The sequence below is a fragment of the Sorex araneus genome, chromosome 6 (genome assembly GCF_027595985.1).
Source record: "Sorex araneus isolate mSorAra2 chromosome 6, mSorAra2.pri, whole genome shotgun sequence".
Lineage (NCBI taxonomy): Eukaryota > Metazoa > Chordata > Mammalia > Eulipotyphla > Soricidae > Sorex > Sorex araneus.
In genome coordinates, this window is record NC_073307.1 from 83,496,682 (window position 1) to 83,520,458 (window position 23,777).

Consider the following 23,777-nt stretch of genomic DNA (forward strand, 5'->3'; position numbering starts at 1 on the left):
ATCTTCATTATCCTTGTAGCTCTATCTTTAAAGTAATACAGATAGGTGTTTGGCATAGATAGTAGTTACAAAAGGAAAGCTTATAATTTCTTTTGAGTATAGTAGATAAGGCTCATTTACTGATAAGTCATCTGTGCTATTACCACCCTTAACTGCTACTTTTTTCTCTTCTTTTGCCTTAAATCTTGATAAGCATGACCTACTGAAACATACATATATGTGTCTGTGTTTATGTATATATATATGTATATATGAAACATTCTTGGCTGCTTTACTTTTTTGGACAGGGTTCCAAAAACTCCATTAAATATCTTAAATAGTATAAATATATAATGTGCAAATTTTATATTAATATGAAAATTGAAAGAGGATCTTCAAAATGTCAATATTGGACACATATTCAACAGTAAGAGAATTATTTGTCATTTTTCCAGTTGATGACTCTCCAGTTTATAACTTCACATATTTTCAAGGTGCTATTTTCAGTGACCTAATCCTGCTGATAAGTAGAGGTGGGCACAGAAATTATTCTATTTCTAGCGGAAACTTCAAGAGGTTTCTGTTACCACTGTTCGGAAGCCACAAGTCATAAAATTCAAATAATTAAATGAAAAATCACTTAGTCTGATAGCAGTAGCAAACCTTGGAGTATTGATTTGTCTGATCATTATGACATTAAATGATTGAAGGTTCTCATACCAGAACCAACCAGATGGGTCATCCCTGCCAGTAGCCAGCCAGAATAAGCAGCAATTAGGTTATCTCTGCTCCTAGAGAGAACCCTTGAGCTGTGAACATGGTAACTGAAGACAGGAAAGTGACAACCAGCTGCTTATTAAGCAATAAATGTTGTTCATTTGAATTACAATTCTCCTTGGCCCTCCACCTGCTTTCTTACTGGTCTGGCCTACCTTCTTTCAGGCCCAGGCCTGGGAGTGCTTGCAAGATATAGTTGGGGTAAAATGTTGACTTTTGGTGGACACCACGGAGTCACATTGATGCAGATAAGGCACATGGCTGTGGCAGGATTCAGCTTCTTCATCAATTTTCAGGTTAGTATGGCAGAATCAACTATAGTTTGTAGAAAAGTTTCCTTACTGCAGACTTTACTGGCAGTTGAGACTGGGATCTTTCTTCCATGAGAGACATGATGATATGCCATATTACTTTGGAATACCATGTTCAACATGGTTGCAGTCCTTTGGAGAACCAGTTGAAGGAATTTAACGTACTCAATTTTTTTATTTTTTAGACAACCCTCCTTCAGACAGTTTTCTTGGCTCAGAAGACTTAAGAAACTTTGGTAAGAGTGCAAATGGCCAGTGGAGAAATTCCACTCCAGCATCAGGATCAACTTTGCAGAAATCAAGAAACAGCCGAAGTCTTTACCTAGAAACCCGAAAGACCTCTGGGTAGGTATTCTGGCTGCTTAGTTTATAAGTCCAACCTCATATATAAGAAAAAGTGGTTATAAGATAGCTATTACAATGGCATTTTAAAAGATTGGCACCTTGTTTTAACCTAAATCCCCAAAAATACAGACAAACCCATTTCCACTCTTAACTTACTTGGTGTTGAATTTTGGTGACGGACAAATACTATTACTAGATGAGAGAATTTTTGAGGGAAATATTGGGGGCTCTTCTGGATCACCGTGGCTATTAAATATCTTAAGGTGACTTTTATTCTTGTTTCTATAGCTTTAGTAGCAATGAAACTAGCACATTTTATAGACTTATAAGAGAAGGGATTTGACTGAAAGCATCTCTGCTTGGTCTAAGTCAGCTCCTTAGAAACAGCTTGGTCTAAGCTGTTTCTTAGAAAATCAACTCATCTTAAAGAACTGATTTTACTTAGGCCAACTTCATAAGCCCTACCTACACTGTTATAATAATAAAAATAAAATACTTCTTTTTTGTAATACTACTTATGACAGTTAAGATTCTCATGGGCATGTGAGATGGTTTAACAGGCTGGAGTCCATGCTTTATATATGGGAGGGCATAGCATTTCATGGCACCCCAAACACCACCAGAAATGACCCCCAAGCACTGAGCTGAAGAATAACTTCTGTGTACTTCTGGATATGATCCCAAAAACAAAATAAATAAAAGTCAGCTTTGATTAGTTTTAAGCATATTGGATTATTTCATTTTCTGCTTAATCTGTGCTAAGCTTTCTGGCAGTTGAAATTACAGACACACAAGATAGCTTTTTTCAGTGCATGGGCTATACGAGCAATAATATGTCTCAATACTCTCTCTCTCCAAGAGTCATCTTTCCCAATTAATTTTCTTTTTACTTTATTGGAGAGTGGGGCTGTGGGGGGTTGAGCCACACTCAGCAGCCTTCAGGGCTTATTCCTGACTCTGTTCAAGGGTCACCCCTGGCTGTGCTTTTGGGAGATCATATGTAGTTGCTGGGGATTGAATTAGGGTCAGCTGCATACAAGGCAAGTTCTTTAAACCCTGTACTATCCAGTCCTCAACTTAATGTTTTTAAAAATCATATAAGAACTCATTAATTCTCATTATAAAAATGAAAACATGATAGTAAAACTTAATAGTACGCACAAATTTATAACCTTCCCTTCAGTGCTTTTTTTTCAAGCTTTTTTTTTGGTGCTTTTTTTTTCTCTACTTTTCTATGTAAAGTATATGATATTTATACTTTGGCTTATATATTATTTTGTATTAAAGAATAACACTGCAGAAGTATTGTACATATGCTTTCAAAACATAAAATACAGATAAATAAAAATAAAGGTACTACATTACCATAATATATTGATACAGATCCTTCTAGATATTTTTCCTATGGATTTACAAATTTTAAAGATTAACTTTATTCTTTTATAATCTGATTTCTAGTCTTTACATTTAGTAAAACACTTTTTCACTGAATTCGTTTTAGAAATTTCTAGTTGACACAATAGTTTGTAAACTGTAGTTTGTCCAAATCAATATTAATCTGAGCCTGCATCATGTAGTTATTACCCATATTCTATATAATCTGTGATATACCTCCTGTACCCTAAAATTTTTTAAATCATTTTTATTGCAGTACTAGGATTTATAATACTGTTAATTATACTTTCAATGCATCCATCATTTTCACCCCACACCCACCACCAGAGAGCTGCTTCCCTCCACCTGTTCCAAAGACCGCCCCCCTCCCATGTAAGTGCATTTCTACAGATAAAATCTTTAGTTCAATGACAGCCCCTTTTAAATTTTATTTTCTTTCTTAATTAGTTAGTTAGTTAGTTTCGGAGTCACACTCCATTGTGCTCTGGGTTTACTCCTGACCAGTCCTGGAGGTGCTTGAGGAATCATACGGTCAAACCTCAGTCAGCTGTGTGCAAGGCAAATCTCCTACCTGCTCTACTGTCTCTGGTCCATCCCCTCCTTTTTTTTTTCTTTTGGTTCTTGGGCCTCACCCAAATGTGCACAGGGCTTTCTTCTGGGGCTCTGCACTCTAATTTCTCCAGGTTGGGTGGCCATGTGCAAGACAAGCACATTATCTGCTATACTATTTCTCTAGCCCCTTATTTTGTTCTTAACCTAACCCTCTATTGTAAATTAGATTTTTGACTTGTATAAAATCGAATGCTGTTACATCATATTAGGAAACCTATAGTGATCACATCTTCTGTCATTAATAATAGTGAATTGATCTCTGAATTATGGAGATACAGTTTGGCGTATAGGTAGGTTTAATTTCTGTAGTTAGGTTTTTCCTCTCTGCGACAGGAATAAACCTAAAATGATATTATTTTGGTATTAATGTGAGTGACTAGTTTCACATCAGCTTAATGGTTTCTAATATCAATTGATATTAAAAATGAGGATGCTACCTTCACATAATGGCAATTTTATAGCAGTTTATGGAATAGCATTTTTCTTATATCTTTTTACTTTATTATATCTTTTTTACATATTAATAGCCATTCAGCTATGAAGGAAAGGTTATTTCCCTGATTAACTGGGAATATTTTGTTGTTCTGAAATATATTTCCTATTAGGAGAGGATAAATGATTAGCTTTTTTTGTTACTGATATTCAAAGTTAGTTTTTAAATAGCCGTTTCATGTGGTTCAATTTAATTTTGGTTCTGCCATTGTGGGTTCATGGTGTTTTAAACCAGAATAATCATTCATTTCATTTGTGGGGAAATGGAACTCATGTGGTGCTCGGGAAACCTCTACTGGGGATTCCAAACTTGCTGGGCCAGTGGTTCATTGCAGTGGTCTGTGGATATAGTGCTGCTCCAGCCATGTGTACTGAGTGGTGCCTGGGGGCTCCCAGGGTTGCATCTGGTGGTATGTAGGGAGCCACATGGTCTGGGGATCAAACCATGGCCGCAGTCTTTTGTAAGGCATGCACCTTAACTCCCCCTGTACTGTCTGTTCAACCCAAACCATTGTTCTTTTAACGTTCATACTAGCCAGTGCTCATTTTTTCAGGCTTGCTTCTGTGTCTCACTCAATCATATTAATTATTGGTTGTGTGTTTGTGTGTGTGTGTGTGTGTGTGTGTGTGTGTGTGTGTGTGCGCGCGCTCGCGCGCGTGTGCTCTCAGGGTAAGGTCAGGTATTTGCCTTACTTACTTACTCTTGTAAGGTATTTGCCCTTAATTGTTGGTAGGATTTTTTTTGGGGGGGGCATTGCAAGATGGCCTCATAGTATTGCTTATCTTTGGGGTGGGAAGCACACTCAGTTATGCTCAGCACTTACGATTCTGCACTTGGAGTTCACTTCTGACAGTGCTCAGGGGACTGTATGAGGTGCTAGGGATTGAACCAAGATCATTGTGCGCAAGAAAAGTACCCTATCTGCTGTACTGTCTCCTCGGCCTCTCTTCCTGTGTAACTTTTAAAAAGTAATCCTTTGCATTAAACACACTGTCTTACTCTAGGAAATACAAATTCAAAAGACATGCAAAATATGTATTATATCTTTACCAAAGAATATTGCCCTTACCATTTTCATTCCACATCTGCTCATCATATGAAAATAAGTTTATTCCTCAAACTTATTATTAATGAGTTCTTGCTTCTTTCCCCACTCTAACTCATATAGAAACCATACATTTGAAGAGTTGGAGAACATGTGCTTCTTTTTTCCTTAGGCCTGTTCTGATTCCATTTGGGTCCAGATTACACGTACTGATTTTAAGAACTGATTTTATTGAGTTCAACTTAGTCAACGCTATCTCTATTTTGTGACCTCAGTGAAAAAAAAAAAAAGAAAGAAAATTGTCATTATGCTGAGGCTGGTACTTCAAACTTGCTGTAATAACAGCAATAATAGCAATAAGAACTTTGTCAAATGTCTTCAGTTTTATTCATTTCCTCCAAAAGTCTTGGAGGAGGGAGCTGCTTAAAGTAGAAAGTACATGTTTGTGTTAACATAAGTAGTTTGCAAATATTCTAATCTGATATGCTAGAGTTGGAGTCTCACTTGGCACAGCTTCCTAACCATCTTGGCTGCTGGGCTGCTGTAGAGAAACCCTGAGTCCTGGCCTTGAGGAGAGTAAGCTGTTGCCAGGGCAACCAGCATTCCCCAGCAATTAGCATGGCTCAGTGGCCTTGAAACTGCCTGTGGCCGAGGTTTGAGAGTGGGAGAGCAGACACCTGTAGTGTCTGTAAAGCTCATTGTTCCTTCTCTGCATTAGCTCAGAAACCCCATGACACCTTGTGACACTTTGTCCCATCTAGCCCATATAAACCATAGATTCCACTTCCTTGTCCCATTAATGATTCGCACGTAATCCGTTCTTTTCTGCCCCTATGTAACCATTATCCTTGATTAATAAACTTTGCCATATGACCATAAGTTCGTGGCCTGCATGGATGGCATCTCCCAGCGTATCCATTGTGTGCTTATCTTGAAACCAACAGCCCTAAGTTGCATAATAGTCTTCTGTTTTCCCAGGTCTTGTAGCAGCACTAGCAGCTACACCACACAAACTCTGTTTCTTATTTGTTTTGTTTTTGTTTTTGGGTCACACCCATGGTGCTCAGGACTTAACTCCTGACTCTGCTCAGGGATCATTTCTGGTGGTGCTCAATGGACCATATAGGGTGCCGGGAATTGAACATGGTCGGCTACATGCAAGGCAATCATCCTATCCATTGCACTGTTATTCTGGCCCATCATACCATTTTATTTCTAACCAAAGGAACTTGTAGATTATAAGGATAAGAAATAAAAATTTTAGTTGTTTGGTAATTAAATAGTTTATCGTCACTAAGAGCTCATAAATGACAACTCGATGTAGCAGTTTATATTTTTTACAATTTCCTTCAAATGGTATATCTACAATTCTACTTGCTAAGTTTTGCTTTTGCTATACCTTAAAAGTGAAAGTAATAGATTAGATGTTCTTATTTATTGTTACTTTCTTACGAACTTTTATTTTAGTGGATTGTCAAACACTTTTGCGGGGAAGTCAAACCATCATTGCCATGTGTCTGCATATGAAAAATCTTTTCCTATTAAGCCAGTTCCAAGTCCATCATGGAGTGGTTCATGTCGTAGAAGCCTTTTGAGCCCCAAGAAAACTCAGAGGCGACATATTAGTACAGCAGAAGAGGTAAGGAAAACTTGTAACAAAAACTATCAAAGATTAGATTGTCTCCCAATATTCAGCCATTATGTTTTCATTTTCGGTACTTACTAGCCATTCTTTTTACTTACTCCTTTCTGTGCTTCTCTCTTTATGTTTGTTAATTTTGTGTGTGTGTGTGAAGTAAGATAATTTTATTTAAAGAAATTTGCTTAGTAGAGAGATATGAGAACAAGATATTTGTCTGAGACCATGTGAGCTTTTCCAGATAGAGAAAAGTCTCTTCATACTTATTTTGAATGATATCTTTTCTAAAGAAGTTAAGGAAATATTTCAGCAGACTTAATAATTTTGGTGGGGGTTTGGACTTGGGGACCATACCTTGTAGTTCCTCAGGGGCTACTTCTGTCAAGGAGCTCTGTGATTGAACCCAGCCTGAACTTTATGTGCTTTAGCCCTTTGAGCTATCTTCCTAGCCCAATCTCTCATAATTACATGACCATATTCTATTCCTGTTGAATAGCAGGTTTAATCTTCAATATTTTTATGGCTTCTCCTAGAGCAAACTGTTTCTTCTCTCTCTCTATTTATTTTTGACCCTTCCTAAACTGTTTCATGTGGCAAAACTGTTAGCCTTACTGGATATAATGAAATATCTGCCCTCATCATTAGGAATATTTTTACTAATATAAAAGAAAAATCAATGAGGCCAATTAAATAATTTATATTCTTCATTAAGAATATTTTTAAGGACCAGAGAGATAGTGCAGGGGTTAGATGCTTGCCTTGCATGCAGCCAATTGCTCCTCATTTCCTAGCACTGCACATGGTTCCCTGAGCACTGCTAGGCGTTATCCCTGAGCAGAGCCAGGAGTAAGACTTGAGTACCACAGGGCATAACCCAAGGACCTCTTGCCAAATAAATTTAAGAGTGAATAATATTTTTTACATCATTGACCTTCTCCGAAAGAAAGATGTTCTTTTAAAACTGGGTGAATTCAATAAACCTAAAAGAAAGACAGTTTTGTTAACACATTGATGCTAGTTCATAGCATTGATTGCTCACACTTTTTATGCTATGACAATACAGAAATATTATAATAAACTAAATCAGTGAGTAATCACCAGCAAAAGAAGCAACAGAAATGTTTTCTGTTGTCAAAATTCATAATACACTTAAAGTTGGTGCCATTCAACAAAGCAGAGCACTACTAATGAAGTCACCAGATTACACAAATTACAGTGCAATGTTAATATGAATTAGAATGTAATTTATACAATAGGAAATGTGCCTATACCTGTTCACCTAGATACTTAAAAACCATGTATCTGCCAACTTTGTACTGCTTGCTGTGGCAATACATGGGAACAATAGTGATCTTACATTTACATAGCATTAGAGATTTTATTGTGCTTTCACATATATTATTGTTTTTAAGCTTTTTAACACTATGAACTAGAGATGAGGTAATATCTGTATTTTACAGATCTGGAAAATAAAGGTCAGAGAGTAAAGATCAAGGCATGGTCAGCCTACAGCCAGGTCTTCTGAAGGAGTCTAGTTTGATATACTCTGTTTTATAACATAGTGATGTGGTTCCTGCCATTAGAGCATATCTAGATCATGGAGTCAAGAATACAGCATTACCTGGTAAATAATTATATATAATTATGTAGAGAACATTTCTTAGGTGGGAAAATTTAATTATTTGTGACATGGTCAGAGCATTTTTTTGTGGGGGGGGTGATTAAATTTTCATTGAGTCTAAAATATTTGAGCAAAGGATGGCAGAACTAGTAATCATATTAAGTACTGGAGAAGGGATAGGCAAGAGACCTGTAATATTTGCATTTGCTGTTATTGAATAGAGCTGGGCAACAGTTATGAAAGGGGAATTTTTTTCCGCTATATTTTTGTGCTGTTTATTTTAGTACCAACTCCATATGAAGTATTAAGACAAAATATTGAACCAAACTACTGATTTTCAACACATCATTTAGATTTTTTATCTAAATAATTATATCTTCAACTGGATAAAAGGATAATCCAGTTGAAGATGTAATGCCTTTCCCTCATGACTAAAAAGTTTATTGATGGGAGTTTGCATTTGAAGGAATATATATATTTTCCTTGGAAATGTTAGTACCTCCTGGGAAGATGTGGTTGCTTATGTTAAAGAAGAAAGATGAGGGGCTGGAGCAATAGCACAGTGGGTAGGGCATTTGCCTTGCATTTGGCCGACCCAGGTTCAATTCCCAGCATCCCACATGGGCCCCTGAGCACCGCCAAGAAGAATTTTCTGAGTGCATGAGCGAGGAGTAACCCCTGTGCATCGCCGGGTGTGCCCCAAAAAGTTTAAAAAAAAAAAAAAGAAAGATGAAATTAATAAAATTAAATAAATTTAGTTATTTATTTTTAACTACTCATTGGGCAGAGTGAGTAGTGGTTTTCATATTGAACAGTGTAGGCAGTTCCGTGACAGGTTTTGTTAAATAGCACCATCACAGAGAATGTGAATTTCTGTTTGGGAAAGAGACATTACATTCTGGGCCCTACAGTTGTTTTTTTTAACAGATCTCATCAGCTTAATTATACTTCTACTGTTCAAATCTTTTTTAGTCCTTAATAAAGGATGTTTTAAAAACATAACATTAGTCAGTTTCCTTTAATATATTTTCAATTATTGATCATTCCTCTCAATTTCTCAATGTGCCTTTTTAGTAGAAAATAGTTTAGTAACACACACAAGAAAATGTTTTATTTTCTAGTACCAGAAGCTCAAAAAATAAGGGGAAGGAGGATGGGTGTCTTGTGTTTTTTTTGGGGGGGCGGTTGGGCCACACCCAGCCCTGCTCTGGGCTTGCTCTTGGCTCTGTGTTAAGAGATCATTCCTGATGGGCTTTGGGGAACCACATGGGGTGCTGGGGACCCAACCCAGCTCAGCCTCCTACAAGACGAACGCCCTCTCTGCTGTACTGTCGCTCTGGCCCTTTCTTTGCATTTTACTTTGGAAAATGTTCTATAAATTATATATTTTATATGTTATTTTAATTTTATGCTGTATGTGTTTTGTTTTGAGACCACACGCAGGGGGAGGATATGCTGAGCTGGGGATCAAGCTCAGGTGGCTACATGCAAGGCAAGCTCTTTACCAGCAGCTGTACAGTCTCCAGCCTGGTTTTTGTGATTCTTTGTTTGTGGGCATACCTGGTTGTGTTCAGCTACTCACCAGATCAGGCATCAAGGGGTCAGTTAATATTTGTGTTGCTGGACTGGAGTGATACTACAGTGAGTAGGGTATCTGCCTTGCACACGTAACTGACCTGGGTTCAAATCCTGACACCCTATATGGTCCCCCAAACCTCATCAGTAATGATTACTGAGTGCAGAGCCAGGAGTAAGCCCTGAGCACTACCTGTGTGGCTCAAAAAAACAAAACCAAAAATACTTCTTTGCTCAGGAAGCCGTGTGTTGCTAGAGGCTGAACAACCAAATCCTAAGCCTCCTTAATGCAAACCATGCCCTCCAACCCATTGTGCTATCTCTCTGGTCTATCTTTAAGTCTAAAGTGGTTCTGTGTGAAGAACCACTGTTTTTCCTTTTTTAACAAAACCCAAAAGAAAAAAAAATGCCTTGCCTCAGAAAAGATAAATTCTTTTGACTTTCATTAATGTGTAGAACATGAAATGTATTTAATCTTTATTCTGTATTAGCTTTTTAAAGCCATATATTAGTTTAAACTGAAACTATGAAGCTTGATACTGCCTAATTAACTAGGAATAAGAAGCATTTATTTCTAGTTTATGTTGCCTACTGATTTTGATATTGTTCATGCTCGTCTTTCTTTGAAGCTATATTAATTTGGGATTTATGGAATTTTTTGGATGTTTTAAATTGATTTTTTAAAAATTAATTTCTGGGCCTAAGAGATAGTACGTTGGATACGGCACTTTCCTTGCAACCAATCTGTGTTGGATCCTCTGCATCCCATATGGTCCCCCAAGCACTGGCCAGGAGTAATTCCTGAATGCAGAGCCAGGAGTAACCCCTGCACATCTCCAGGTATGACCCAAAAACAAACCAAAAACATCTGTTCCATATAGGCTAGAGAAATAATTTATGAGTTTAGATGCTTTCTTATGGCTGACCCATTTCCATTCCTTGACTGTACAGTCCCCTGAGCACTGCCAGGAATGACCCCTGAGTATGGAACCAGAAGTAACCCCCAAGCACTGCCAGTTTGACCCTGTTCTCTACTATCATTAATCAGTTCCTTATATTGTATATATTGAATATACATTTCTTATAATTTTAATAGCTGAGTCACTGAACGGCATTTTGGTTTTTTATATTTTATGTGTAACTTTTTCCTAACGAAATGTTTTTCTACCCAATGAGAGCGAGGAGAAAAGTAGTTTTACTTTTGTTGTTTTTGTTACTGTTTAATATACCAGGGACCAGATCCAGGGCCTCATCCAAGCGAGGCACGTTCTATGTTTATGTCATTGAGACATTTACGTTTCCATGTATTCTATTTTTTGATCAATTGTTTAAAAAAATTATTATCATAAAGTTGTTCATAATAATCGATCACATTTTAATATTTCAACACCAGTCCCACCACCATTACACCTTCTACCACCAGTATTTCAAAGTTTCCCACCAACATTCATGTCTGCCGCACAGGAGATGCTAGATAATTTATTGTGAATTGCTTGTTATGAATAGTATAAGATGTCTGTAAGGGTTTGTTCAATTTTTTTTGTTTTTGTTTTCTGCTTATTTTGTGCCACACTTGAGTACAAGGCTTACTCCTACTCTTAGCTCAGGGCCTGATGGCACTTGGGGGACCCTGTGGGGAGCTAGGGATTGAACCTGGGTTGGCTGTGTGCAAGGCAAGTAACCTGCCCACTGTACGATCTCCAGGCCCAATATTCTTATTTTTTATTTTATATGGTTTCGTGCTACACCCAACAGTTCTAAGGGCTTACTCCTGGCTCTGCTTGGTGGTGCTCAGAGACCATATGAAGTGTGTGCCAGGGATCAGGGATTGAATCGGGTCATCTGCATGGAAAGACAAGTTTGCCTCAATTCCTGTGCTAGCTCTTGGGTCCTGACCAGGTTTTTTGTTTTTCATTTTTAATTGAATCACAGTGAATTACAAAGTTATAAAGGTATTCATGATTGAGTTTCAGGTATACAATATTCCAACACATCTTCCTTTACATCTTCACCCCAAGTATTCTTATACCAGTTTATCTGCTTTACTTATTATCTTCCCTAAGGTATCATAATATGTTATCAAAACTTATAAAAATCTGGTTTGGTAGGACAGTGAAATGAACTAAAATGATTGACTAATTTAGATTTAGTTGATAAGGCCCAAGGGTCCAAGTTCAGTAGTGGAGTGCTTGCCTTACATGAGTTTTATAAAACTCAAAAGTCTTGAGGTTTTTTTTTTTTTTTAACTCAACAAAGGGATAAGAAAGAAGAAAAGTTAATTTCCAGGATCAGGCAATATTGCTCTTTTGATTTCCTTACCCTCTCCCTATTTTATCACCTAAAAACAACATACTGAACATCCATTTTATTATGGATTCAGTGATTTAAATGACTAGGTTATTCTGGATTGGTATAGTGAAAAAGTTCATTCTTCATTTTTAGGGCCTGGGTGACCCTTAAGGCCTGAGATGTGTGCTTAAGTACTGGAGGCCCAGGTTCAGTTCCTAGCACTATACCGTCCCCTGAGAACTATGTAGCATGTGGCATGGAAGAAAAAAAAGATTTTCACTGAGAAGTATTAAAAATCTCAGTCACAGAGCAGAGAAATAGTACAGGGTAAGGTAAGGTCTTATCTTGTACCCTGCCAACCCTAGTTCAAATCCCTGGCACGTTTGGACCCCTGAGACCCATTGGGGGTCTGGGGCAAGGTGGGGGTCACTCCTGAGCACAGCAAAGAATAGAAGGAATAGGCTCTGAACATTTCTGGATGTGGCCCAAAAGCAAGCAAACTAAAATCCTAGTCAATAAAAAATAACTTAAATACTGTTGTAAGCTGATACCTCAATTTAATTTTTTTAAGAAATAATTTATTTTAAATTTAAAAGAAAAACGGGGATATGGTGCTACCAGCAGGTCAACCTATACCTGCAGGGCAAGTGTATCAGCAGCCTGATACCCCAAAATTGCCGCTTAGGACCCCAACAACTTGGGACCAAGTTTACCAAGGAACTAAATGGCCAAAAGTAGGTGTGTGGAAGCCACCCTGGAAACCACCTCTGGCTCAGCTGAACAAGCTCATTTATTGGCCTTATTCAGAAACCCATAGATAAATCTCGGAAGAGATCAAAAGCCGCAGAAAAGCTCCGACCTGTGCATGGCTAAACAGGCTAGGGTAAATTGGAGGGGGATGGGTTGGCCTGTGCCCCCCCCCCAAGCAGAGCCCCTGGGAACCACTTGCTTCCACAGTCCAAAATCCCCGCCATACCCCCAGCCTGACTTTACCGTCTCAGGATGGACCTCACCAAGATACAATTGCAGAAATTTTTGTAACGTGCATCTTGGCGCATCAACAGCCCTGACCCAGAGACACAGCAGGAAGTCTTGGAAGACATCACAGCACCAGAAATCTCTCAGGGCCCTATACCAAGCCAATTTCACCAGAGCATCCCAGATGGAGCAGGTGTGCTCTCCCCACCTACTCCAGATGGAATCCCGGTGACCAAGAGCTTCCACAAGCAAGGCCCAGGTATGCAGGTTCCAGGACTAAATCTCCAGGCCGCATGTGGCAGAACACCTGGGCTGTCCCTCCCCAGGTCCCTGTCCACCCAGCAGACTGGCTGTCACACCCACAATTTGCCTCAAGGTGCCATCTTAGCACACCAACAACCCTGGCCCAGAGACGCCCAATTGAATCCCAAAATGGATTAGTGCCATACAGAGATGTCTCTGGAACCAACCATTTATAATATAGAAATTTACATTTACAATTGTGGCCAGTGTGAGTTCTCATGATATTCAAAATGACCAGTGGAAAATAAATTATCTAGCATCTGCCCCTGCAGGTAAGCTTGAATGGTAGCAGGAAATTTCGAGTAAAACATAATACCTAAAATTAGAGAGTATTGAGGAAATTGTCTGCCATAGAGGCAGGGTGAGTACTGGTATGTGGGTGGTAGCAAATGTGCACTGGTGGAGGGATGGGTTCATTGTATGCTGAATCTCAGACAAGAAAGCTCTGTAACTCTATCTCAAGGTGATACAATTAAACAATAATAATAATGTGGAGTTCATGCCCAATTCATTCAGCTTAATTGATGACTGAACAAATAGCAGTACTCCTACATTATTTTAAAAGAAGAAAAGAAAAGAAGTATTACCAGATAATACTCTATTCCTGTATCTAGTTAATAACTGAATTTGGTTTTAATTCAGTTGTCTTCTAGTTAATATCTGTATTAACTAGATACAGGAATAGAGTATTATCTATAACTCTAAATAACTTAAAAGTTATTAATACATGGATGCTTTATTCTTCATATTATCTACTTAAAACGTTTATAATAACAAATATGAGTTTAGTAGAGATGCTATATTTATTTCAGGATTTTTTTTTTTAGTCCATACGTAGTGGTTCTCGGTAGTATCCAGCTCTGTGCTTCTGGTTGATCCCAGCAGTGTTAGGGGACTGTGCGGTACTGAGGATGGAGACCAGCGCTCCAGCACAGAGACAGAACCCATGCTCTGGCCCCTTCACCTACCTCCCTGGCCCTAAACCAGTGTTGTTGTTTTCATTGTTGTGTCTAACACGTTTTTCGGCTACTTATAGTCTCTCCAGCAGAGTAGGCAGAAAATACAGATTTGATATTAATTTGTACCTGGTAATTACCTTTTTCTCATTATTTTAAAATAAAGTGTTACACTATCACTGAAATGCCTATTACTGTAGACAGTCTCTTTGCAAACACTAGAAAACCATTTTCATCTTAAATATAATATTTGTGTCTAAGAATATAGATGATGGATTAAAAAAAATAATTTAAAAAAAGAGAACTTTGCAAATGTATGCCCTCTTTTGCCTTATTTTTCTCCACGTGCTCAACTAATTTTACTTATTATTGCTCAGTTGGGGCCACATTTGGTGATGTTCAGGGGGTTACTTCTGGCTCTGCACTTAGGAAAGACTCTTGGAGTCATTGATTCAGGGAACCATATGAGATGCTAGTTATTGAATCTGAGTTAACCACATGCAAGGCAAAATGCTATACTTTCGCTCCAGCACCTTCATTCTGCTTTTAGCAGATATTTGTAATTGAATAAAATGCTTACATACATGTTGAAATGTCACAGTGAAGGTTACTACTAGCCCTGGCACAAAGTATTGACATTTTTGTGATTATTGATAGTTGCATTGCATTAAACTATACATAGATTTTTTAAAATTAAGCTGAGGCATGTTGTTTAGTGAATGCACTTCATTGCAGTGAGAGATCTATGTAGATGCTATACTGTGTGTTAGAAGTACTTTTGTATTCTGATTATCTGTTAAGTAAACTAATATGATTTTCCTGATTCACACTGACTTTGAAATACCTTGAGTATATAAAGCATACTCCTCTTTTCAGGCTTTTGCATTTACTGTTTATCTACCCTAGAATATTCAATATTTCTGTAACTGACTTCATCCCTTCACTTAGATTTCTGTTAAAGTGGCACTTCTTACCTATTCCTAAAGTTCTCTTTCAATCACATTTTGTTTCTTTAATTTTCTTTATACAACTTGATTTATTCTTTGTCACTCCTTTAACTGCAATATTTCACAAGGGCCAGAACTTTATTCCGTGCTTTATCTTGAGTGCCTGGAATATGGTAGGTAGATAAATCTATAAAAGAATTGGGTGCTGGAGAGATAGTGTAGGGGTTATGGTACTTGCCTTGCATACTGCCGACCCTGGTTTGATTCTGGCATTGCATATGTTCCCGAGTACCACGAGGAGTGATCCCTAAACACAGACACAGGAGTAAGTCCTGAGCACAGCCAGATATGACTCTAAAACCAGAAATACATAAATGTATGCTTTTTTAATTATTTAAGAAATATATATTATGAATAATACTCCTGAAATTCATTATTGGCTTTCACACTAAAAATAAGTAAATATTGATGATAAAATCAGCTCTGGAAAATATATAACACTGATGTAGTATATAGAGTCGAAAACCGTTAGATATATCAATCTAATATTGACTAGTCCAGTAATTTATGATTTTTTAGAAACATGTCAGGAGTCAAGGAGTTTGTTGAAATCCTAATTTAGAGATCTCAAATATTTTCTTTCTGCATATCTTTTGGTTGATTCAAAGTGATTGCCTGCTGTCCTTCTGGTTTCCTATCATGTGACTTCTCTGTTAATTATATATCTGTCCCATAATGTTTTAAAATATAGCATCTACTCAGCTCCTCTTAAAGTCAATTTATAATTTACTGAACTGTACTTAGTGAAGTGTAATTCTTAGTTGTTGTTTTTTTTTTTTTTTTTTTTTTAATTCTTAGTTGTTTTGAGAACTCTGCCTTTGGCTCTACAGAGCTTCTAGGGTCTAAGTGTGTCTTTGAGAATCACTTGCTCTTTGAATATGTTTAAAATTTTTCTTTCTTTTACAGACTGTTCAAGAAGAAGAAAAAGAAATTTACAGACAGCTGCTACAGATGGTTACAGGCAAACAGTTCTCTGTAGCCAAACCCACTACACATTTTCCTTTACACTTGTGAGTAATAGAAAAATATTTCAATAAATGTAATCCTTATTTTGTCATTTGATATTGAAACTATTCTCTTTTTTGGCTAGGTCTCGATGTCTTGGTACTGGTAGAAATTCTTTGAAAGATCCAGTCTTTAAAAATGGCAATTCTTATGCTTCTCAAATCATTGGTTCTGATACTTCGTCGTCTGGATCTGCCAGCCTTTTAACTCCCCAGGAACAACTGTCCCACAATGTGTTTTCCATACCATCTTATACCCCAGATGTTGCTGCATTTGGATCCAAAGATTCTGATCCTCACCATCAACCCCAGCATCACTACTCTCTTTCAGTTCAGCCTGATAATTTATCAGCTTCAAATACACAATCTGAAGGTAAAATGTCATATAACTATATAATAATAATTTCAGTTCTAATACTTAACTGTTAATTGAATCTGTGAATTCAGACCAGAGGCTGGCAAGCTACCCGTGCGTATTGGATATGCCAAAACCAGTAACAATAAGTCTCTCAGTGAGAGAGACATTACTGGTACCCGCTCGAACAAATCAATGAGCAACGGGATGACAGTGACAGTGAGTTGAGTCAAGATTGTAATACACATATAACTTAACATGTAAGAGACCTTCACTGATACCAGTTTTGCCACTAGTAAACTAAACTTACAAGTAACTTAGTATTTTCTTATGAGAAAATGCATATAATTTGATAAATTTTTATCTTAAAAACTAGTTTTCTGAGTAGAGTCAGAGTACATTCAACCCAGTTACATTCATTTCGTGTTTCTAAATGCTTCAATAAAAATTGAGTATTCTGAAGTTTCAAAAGTTTTGGAATACATGAAATTATGTAAAAGTTGTTCCAAAGTAATACTTAAAAAACATGGATAGTAGGTTTACTGCATTTTAGAATAGTTGTCAGCAAGTGTTAGAAAAACAATTTTTTTTTTTTTGAGCACAGGCCGGGGTTTAGTTTTGAGGCCATATCTGGCAATGCTTAGGGCTTATTCCTGGTTCTGCACTCAGGAGTTACTCCTGGATGTGTTGGGGGACCATATGGGATGCCAAGGATAGAATACACGTGTCAAGCACTCTACTCACTGTACTCTCTCTCCAACCCCTGGAGTTGTTTTCTCCCTATCTTACATCTAACCAAAATAGCCTTTCTTGTAGCTTTCTAGTTAATTAAAGTTTTGCTGTCAAGAGTTTTATTTGCTTGGTTTTTCCCTTCTTCAGATATATATTTCTGTTTGATAGTCTAGCCTCCAAAAAATGTCCTTCATATCATACCACTTAACCTATAAATACATATCTAGTCACTATCATTACTGTCATCCCGTTGTTCGTCGATTTACTCGAGCAGGCACCAGTAACGTCTCTATTACACTCAGCCCTAAGTTTTAGCAGCCTCTCCATATTCGTAATCACCATATAATCTTGTAATTGCCATGTAATCCCACCATCGGCCAACATCCAGAGACTCTAAGACCAAACTCCCAGAAGAACAAGCTCTAATAGCTTTGTTCTCTCTTCAAGAACCTGACAAGTGTAAGAGTGTATTGCCCGCACTACACTTGCAAGCTTGCAAGCTCCCCATAGCATATTCATATCCCAAATACAGTAAAAGATATATATCTGCCTCTTGGAGAGCCCAGCAAGCTACTGAGAGTATCCCACCCGCATGACAGAGCCTGGCAAGCTACCCATGGCATATTCAATATGCCAGTAACAGTAACGATAGGTCTCATTCCGCTGACTCTGAAGGAGCCTCCAATCGTTGGAAAAGACGAGTAAGGAGAGGCTGCTAAAATCTCAGGACTGAACAGCTTGGAAACTGGCCTCACATGCTGGGGGAAAAGGCAGCTCAGGTAGAGAAGGGAACACCAAGTAGAGGATATTGGAAGGACCCATTCAGGTTGGAAAGTGCAAACTAAAAGTAGACTATAGATCGAACATAAAGGCCACTCAATACCTCTGCTGCAAACTACAACACCCAAAAGGAGAGAGAACGAAAGGGAATGCCCTGCCACAGAGGTGGGGTAGGGGTGGAGAGAGTTCCTGGGATCATTGGTGGAGGTGAATGGGCACTGGTGGAGGGATGGGTAAACGATCACTGTATGAGTGAAATTCAAACACAAAAGTTCGTAAGTTTGTAACTTTACACCATAGTGACTGTCTAAAAAATTTTTTTAAAAAAATAAAATCTCAGGGCTGAGTATAATAGAGACATTACTGGTGCCTGCTCGAATAAATCGACGAACAACGGGATGACAGTGATTAGATATGTATTTATGGGTTAAATGCTATGATAGGAGGGACATTTTTTAGAGGTTAGACTATCAAAAAGACTCTTGAGTGTCCTCCTCTCCTTCCTTTGGTCTTTTATTTTTAATTTAGTCCTCACATTTCTAAGATATACTTGGGATTAAAATTGGAAATATGTATGTACATGTATATATAATTTTTTCATAAAGACATTAAATTTCATGGTATGAGAACTGTAATAAGGGGAAAAAGCTTTTAAACTCAACATACATTTTGTGATGAATACGTATTTACAACTGGAACAAATAAGCTACACTAAGCAATTCAGTTAGTTTGCTGTGTAATTTAGATTCTTTTGTTCCTCTTCTTTCTCTTTTTGCCTTCCCTTCCAAATTCTTCTTTCTTTTCTCTCTTCTGCTCTTCCCTCCCACTTTTTCTTCTCCTTTCTTAATCAATCTCATATAGTTCGTGAACTTTTAGAAATCTTGACATGCTCTTATTCCCCAAGAACAGGTGGAGGAAGCACTAATAGTAAACACAGCCAAGAGTAGGTGCCGAAGGGCATATGTATCATATGCATTCTGTAGTGTGACTGTCTTATTTGTAAGACAGACTCTTTCCTATTCCTGTTTCTGACTCAGTGAAAATAGACTTGCTTCTTTCTTTTCTGTCATACCTCTGTGCTTATGTTGCTATGTTATTATTATGGAAATAGATTATAATGGAATGTACAACAGTGTGAAATTTTATTAATAATCAAATACTCTTATGGTTGTTTAGGATCAGACTCTGTGATTTTACTCAAAGTGAAAGAGTCCCAGACTCCAGCTCCCAGGTAAACTTTCTTTTCCCTCTACTTAATTGATTTCTTCACTAAGAGATATAAAAATACCTTAATTCAGACCTCTCTCATGTTGATTTGTTTGGATAGATTTTGTCATACTTTCTCTGACTTCCAAGTTTTTCTTCATTCCATCTTTCATCTGTTCTGTAATCATTTTTCTGCTTTGTCTGTTTTCCATTCCTCGACAGGAGTGATCTTCCTAAATGTATTATTCATTTACCTTTCTCAAGGGTGGCTTGTAAGACAAAATCAAGCGTAAACTTATTATTATGGTACACAAGGTACTTTCTCCACTATTCTTCATATCATCACATTCTTTATCTACTATTTATAGAGACACTGTTGTGTTAATGCCATATAGACATTGCCAGTAACAACAGTGAACAAAAGTAATAAGTTGCTCTCAAAGAACTTATTTTCTAGTTGTAATGGGTAGGATGTAAGGGAGTGAGTGGAGGGGCAGATAATGAAGAAATATATATGCCATTGTAGCTGGAAAGATAGCTTATAGGACTGGAGTGAATGCCCCGATTGCTTAAAGCTCTGAGTTTGCTCCTAAGTACCACATGCTGTGCCCCTCCCGTCCAATCCTCTGCCTCTCCAACACTGCCAGCTGTGCCCCTGGGAACCTCTGAGCACTGCTGGAGAGGCTCTGGTTTTCCCAGCACCACTGGACTCCAGCAGCACTGCATCATTAGGGTCAGTTATCTCTAGAACTGTCCCTGGGTGTGGCTCCCCCAGCCCCACACACAATGGATGGCATTATTTGTCTTGGTTGACCAGGGCAAGTCTAATAAAGTGACATTTGGTGACAGACATTGTAGAGGTTAGAGAAGGAGCACTATGGAAATGTAAGACTCTAACTTATCACATGCTAAACTTCCTTAAGTGGGATGTGTGCTTCCTACCTTCATATACAGTGTTCTTTCAGTCTGTTTTGTCCTCCCCGTGATGGCCTGTCTCTTTGGTAGTGTTCTCTATATTATCTTTTAGTCTCTGTTCAAGTGTGATCTTCTAGACCTGGGATGTAACTCAGTGGTAAAGTGTATTTTATATATATATATATATATATATATATATATATATATATATATATATAGCTCTAGTTTTGTTCCTCACATTGAAAAATAGCAACAATAAATGAGAATCTTGTAAGCAGAGTTATAGTTGATAACAAAAGCAAATGCAGCCTTCTATATGAAACTTCTTCACAGTTGTTATCAAGATCTATGTTCTGTGTAATCCTACTTAAAATCTTCTCCCTTTTAAAAACTTTTACCATATATGCCTAAGATAGTTCAGTTGTTAGAGTGATTCAGTTGTTCTCCTGCCTTTTCATTGAGAACACTAGGGATAATAAAATAATGTTTTCCACCTTAGTTTCCCTACTTCTTGACAGTTCCCATACACATTTGAATCTTTAGGTATTAAAAAAAAATTCTCTATTACAGTTTCTTAGGGGGATTTGACAATTTAAAAATCTGTTTTGTTTGTTTTTGTTTTGGGGACACACTCAGCAATGCTTAGGGTTACTCTTGGCTCTGCATTCAGGAATCATTCCTGGCAGTGCTCAGGAGACCATATAGGATGCCGGGGCTTGAACCTGGGTTGTCCATGTGCAAGGCAAGCACCTTATCCACTGTACTATTTCTTTGTCCCCTAAATTATTATTATTTTTTAATATAATGGCCCTGATTTATGTTTGTGCCTTTTCTAGACTTCATGTAACTTTGAACAAGTTACTCTTCAGCGTCTGTTTCCTTAATAAAATGTCAGTTTTGATACCTTATTCTCAAATTATAGTGAAGATTAACTTAGAAATAGAGATAAAGCACTTATAAAAGTGTTTTACTTACAGTACATAATAGGAGATGTTTTTTCCTTGGAAAGAGATTGATCTCAGGTAGAATGCTCTCAGTTCCCTAATGGTTCTTTACTAAGTCTGTCTTTTGTTTATGGAGGATTTCTCCTAGTGATGATTGAAGAATGACATGGAAGGAGAAATGGCCTATTGGGTAAGGCTAATTGAATAATGCTGTTTATTAAAGTTGGAGCCTGTTCACCCAAGGCTTGATTGGTTGACTTTTAAATCTTAATTTCCCACTACTGCCTCTAGTTAAGTTCCAACAAAGAGGTCTGCTCGTATTTTCTAAAATATGCCATGCTATTTCATGCCTTTGCTACTTATTGTACATTCTGATCCATTTCCCTGGAATTCCCTTTTTCTTCTTGCCCACCCACTAGTTCAGCTTTTCATAATCTGACTCGTATTATTTTTTTCTCCGAACATTTCTGACTTCCCCAGATAGCAACAGTCTTCCCTTCTAGGTACTGCTATCCCTGTACCTTGTTCTTTACTAACACTTCTGCACTTGCCACTCAGTGCTCATAATGGTGCCTGCACGTGATGGTGCATACATCGCTTTTAAATAAATGGATTTCCTTGAAAGCCAGAAGTGCTTTATTTGAATAGCCTAAGTACTCAATTTGTTTTGTCTTAGTACTTAAGTCTATAGAAAAGTAATTTGCTGTAGTAGAAAGAAGAGTTTTTAGGGCTAGACAGATGCAGTTGCAGGTTTTTGTTGTTTGCTTTTTGTTGTTGCAATTGAGAAATTGAACCCAAGGCCTCGCACATGGAGTACATATGCTCTACCACTAAGCTACAGCCCAAGCTAGCTGCAGTTTGGGTTTCATTTGGTGGAGGCCCCAAAGCAGTACTCAGGGAGCACTGGGGCCACTACTGGCAGTACTTGGCCAGACAAGACAGTTCAGCATTGGGCCTCAAGATAGGGCACTGCTTCAAACCAGCTGAGCTGGGAGCCTCTAGCGATGTCCTGGAGATGTTCAGGGGCCATGTGGTGTCAGGGATCAAACTTGTGGCATTGTACATGCAAGGTGTGCACTTTCTGACCCCTACGTTATCTCTCCAGCTGCAGAGTTTTTTAGTTATGGCTTTTCCAAGACAAGTTGTCCTACACCTCAATTTCCTTTTCTGTACTTTATAAGTAACAGGTTCTTATTAACATTGTATTGAACTTTAAGTAATAAGGGTATAATTGTGAAGCTTATTTGGTAATTAAAACACCTAGAAGTTTTATTCACAAAATAGGTGATAGATAAATGTAGTAGTAGTTATGCTTCAGTTATGAACAGTAATGATTAATGTGTTTGAAAAGCAAAGATTTGGGCTGGAGTGATTATACAGTGGGTAGGGTATTTGTCTTGCACACAGTTGACCTGGGTTTGATCCCCAGTATCCCATATGGTCCCTCAAGCAACACCAGGAGTAGTTCTTGAGTGCAGAGCCAGGAGTAACCTCTGAGCATCACTGGATGTGACCCAAAAAGCAAAAAAAAAAAAAAAAAAAGCAAACATTTTTGCTTTTCTGTTTTTTGTCTTCCTAAACCAGCAGATACCTATATTTATTAAAAAGGTGCCTTCCCATACATTGTTATTTTTTCCATAATTGCTAATTGCCCACTGTGTACCAGGCACTGTTCGGGTGTAGAGCATATAGGGATAAATAGAAACAAAAATTCCTATTTCCAAGTTTATATTCTTAAAAGAAAGGCAGACAAATTTGAATAGCATGATCCTGTACTGTGAAATTCTGCATGGTTCTTGGTAACTCTTTTTTTTTTTTTTTTTTTTTTGCTTTTTGGGTCACACCTGGCGATGCACAGGGGTTACTCCTGGCTCTGCACTCAGGAATTACCCCTGGCGGTGCTCAGGGGACCATATGGGATGCTGGGATTTGAACCCGGGTCGGCCGCGTGCAAGGCAAACGCCCTACCCGCTGTGCTATCTCTCCAGCCCCCTCTTTTTGTTTTTTGATTTTGGATCACACTGGCTGTGCTCAGGGCTTACTCTTGGCCATGCTGGAGGATCAGTCCTGGCAGTGCTTGGGGAACCATATGTGGTTCCAGGGATCAAATTTCGGTCCTTCCGTGCAAGCAAGCACCTGGCTTCCTTTACTATTTCTCCAGCCCCTTTTCTTTGTATTGTAATAAATGTATTCTCAAGTTGCTGTTGTATTGTGATTGTTGCATCAATTATTGATCATATTAAAGGGATAGACCACCTTCTTGTATGTTCTATTATTAACCATTGTAATAAAAATCAGAGGCAATAAAATTTTTATTGCTAAATTCCAGCCAAAATATGATTAGGAAATTAATTTTCAAATATTTGACTAAGGAGCAAAATGTTTGACTGAGTCCTTGGTCTTACCTTTGCTATGATAGATTTTAGAATTTCAAGAACCATGCTAATCACTTTATTTCACAAATCCAGAAACTAGAGCCCATGGAAATGAAGTGGCTTGCTTGGGGTCACAGTGCT

At 37.9% G+C, this 23,777-nt stretch overlaps 1 protein-coding gene across 1 annotated transcript in view; it reads left to right on the forward strand.

Moving 5' to 3' along the window:
- Nucleotides 1-23,777, forward strand: part of SENP1 (SUMO specific peptidase 1) — a 68,715-nt gene that overhangs the window by 14,329 nt on the left and 30,609 nt on the right. The window contains exons 6-10 of the mRNA XM_055144139.1: nucleotides 1,253-1,412; nucleotides 6,425-6,596; nucleotides 16,232-16,335; nucleotides 16,416-16,702; nucleotides 19,373-19,427. Coding sequence (XP_055000114.1) covers nucleotides 1,253-1,412; nucleotides 6,425-6,596; nucleotides 16,232-16,335; nucleotides 16,416-16,702; nucleotides 19,373-19,427 — 778 coding nt within the window. The remainder of the gene's footprint in view (nucleotides 1-1,252; nucleotides 1,413-6,424; nucleotides 6,597-16,231; nucleotides 16,336-16,415; nucleotides 16,703-19,372; nucleotides 19,428-23,777) is intronic.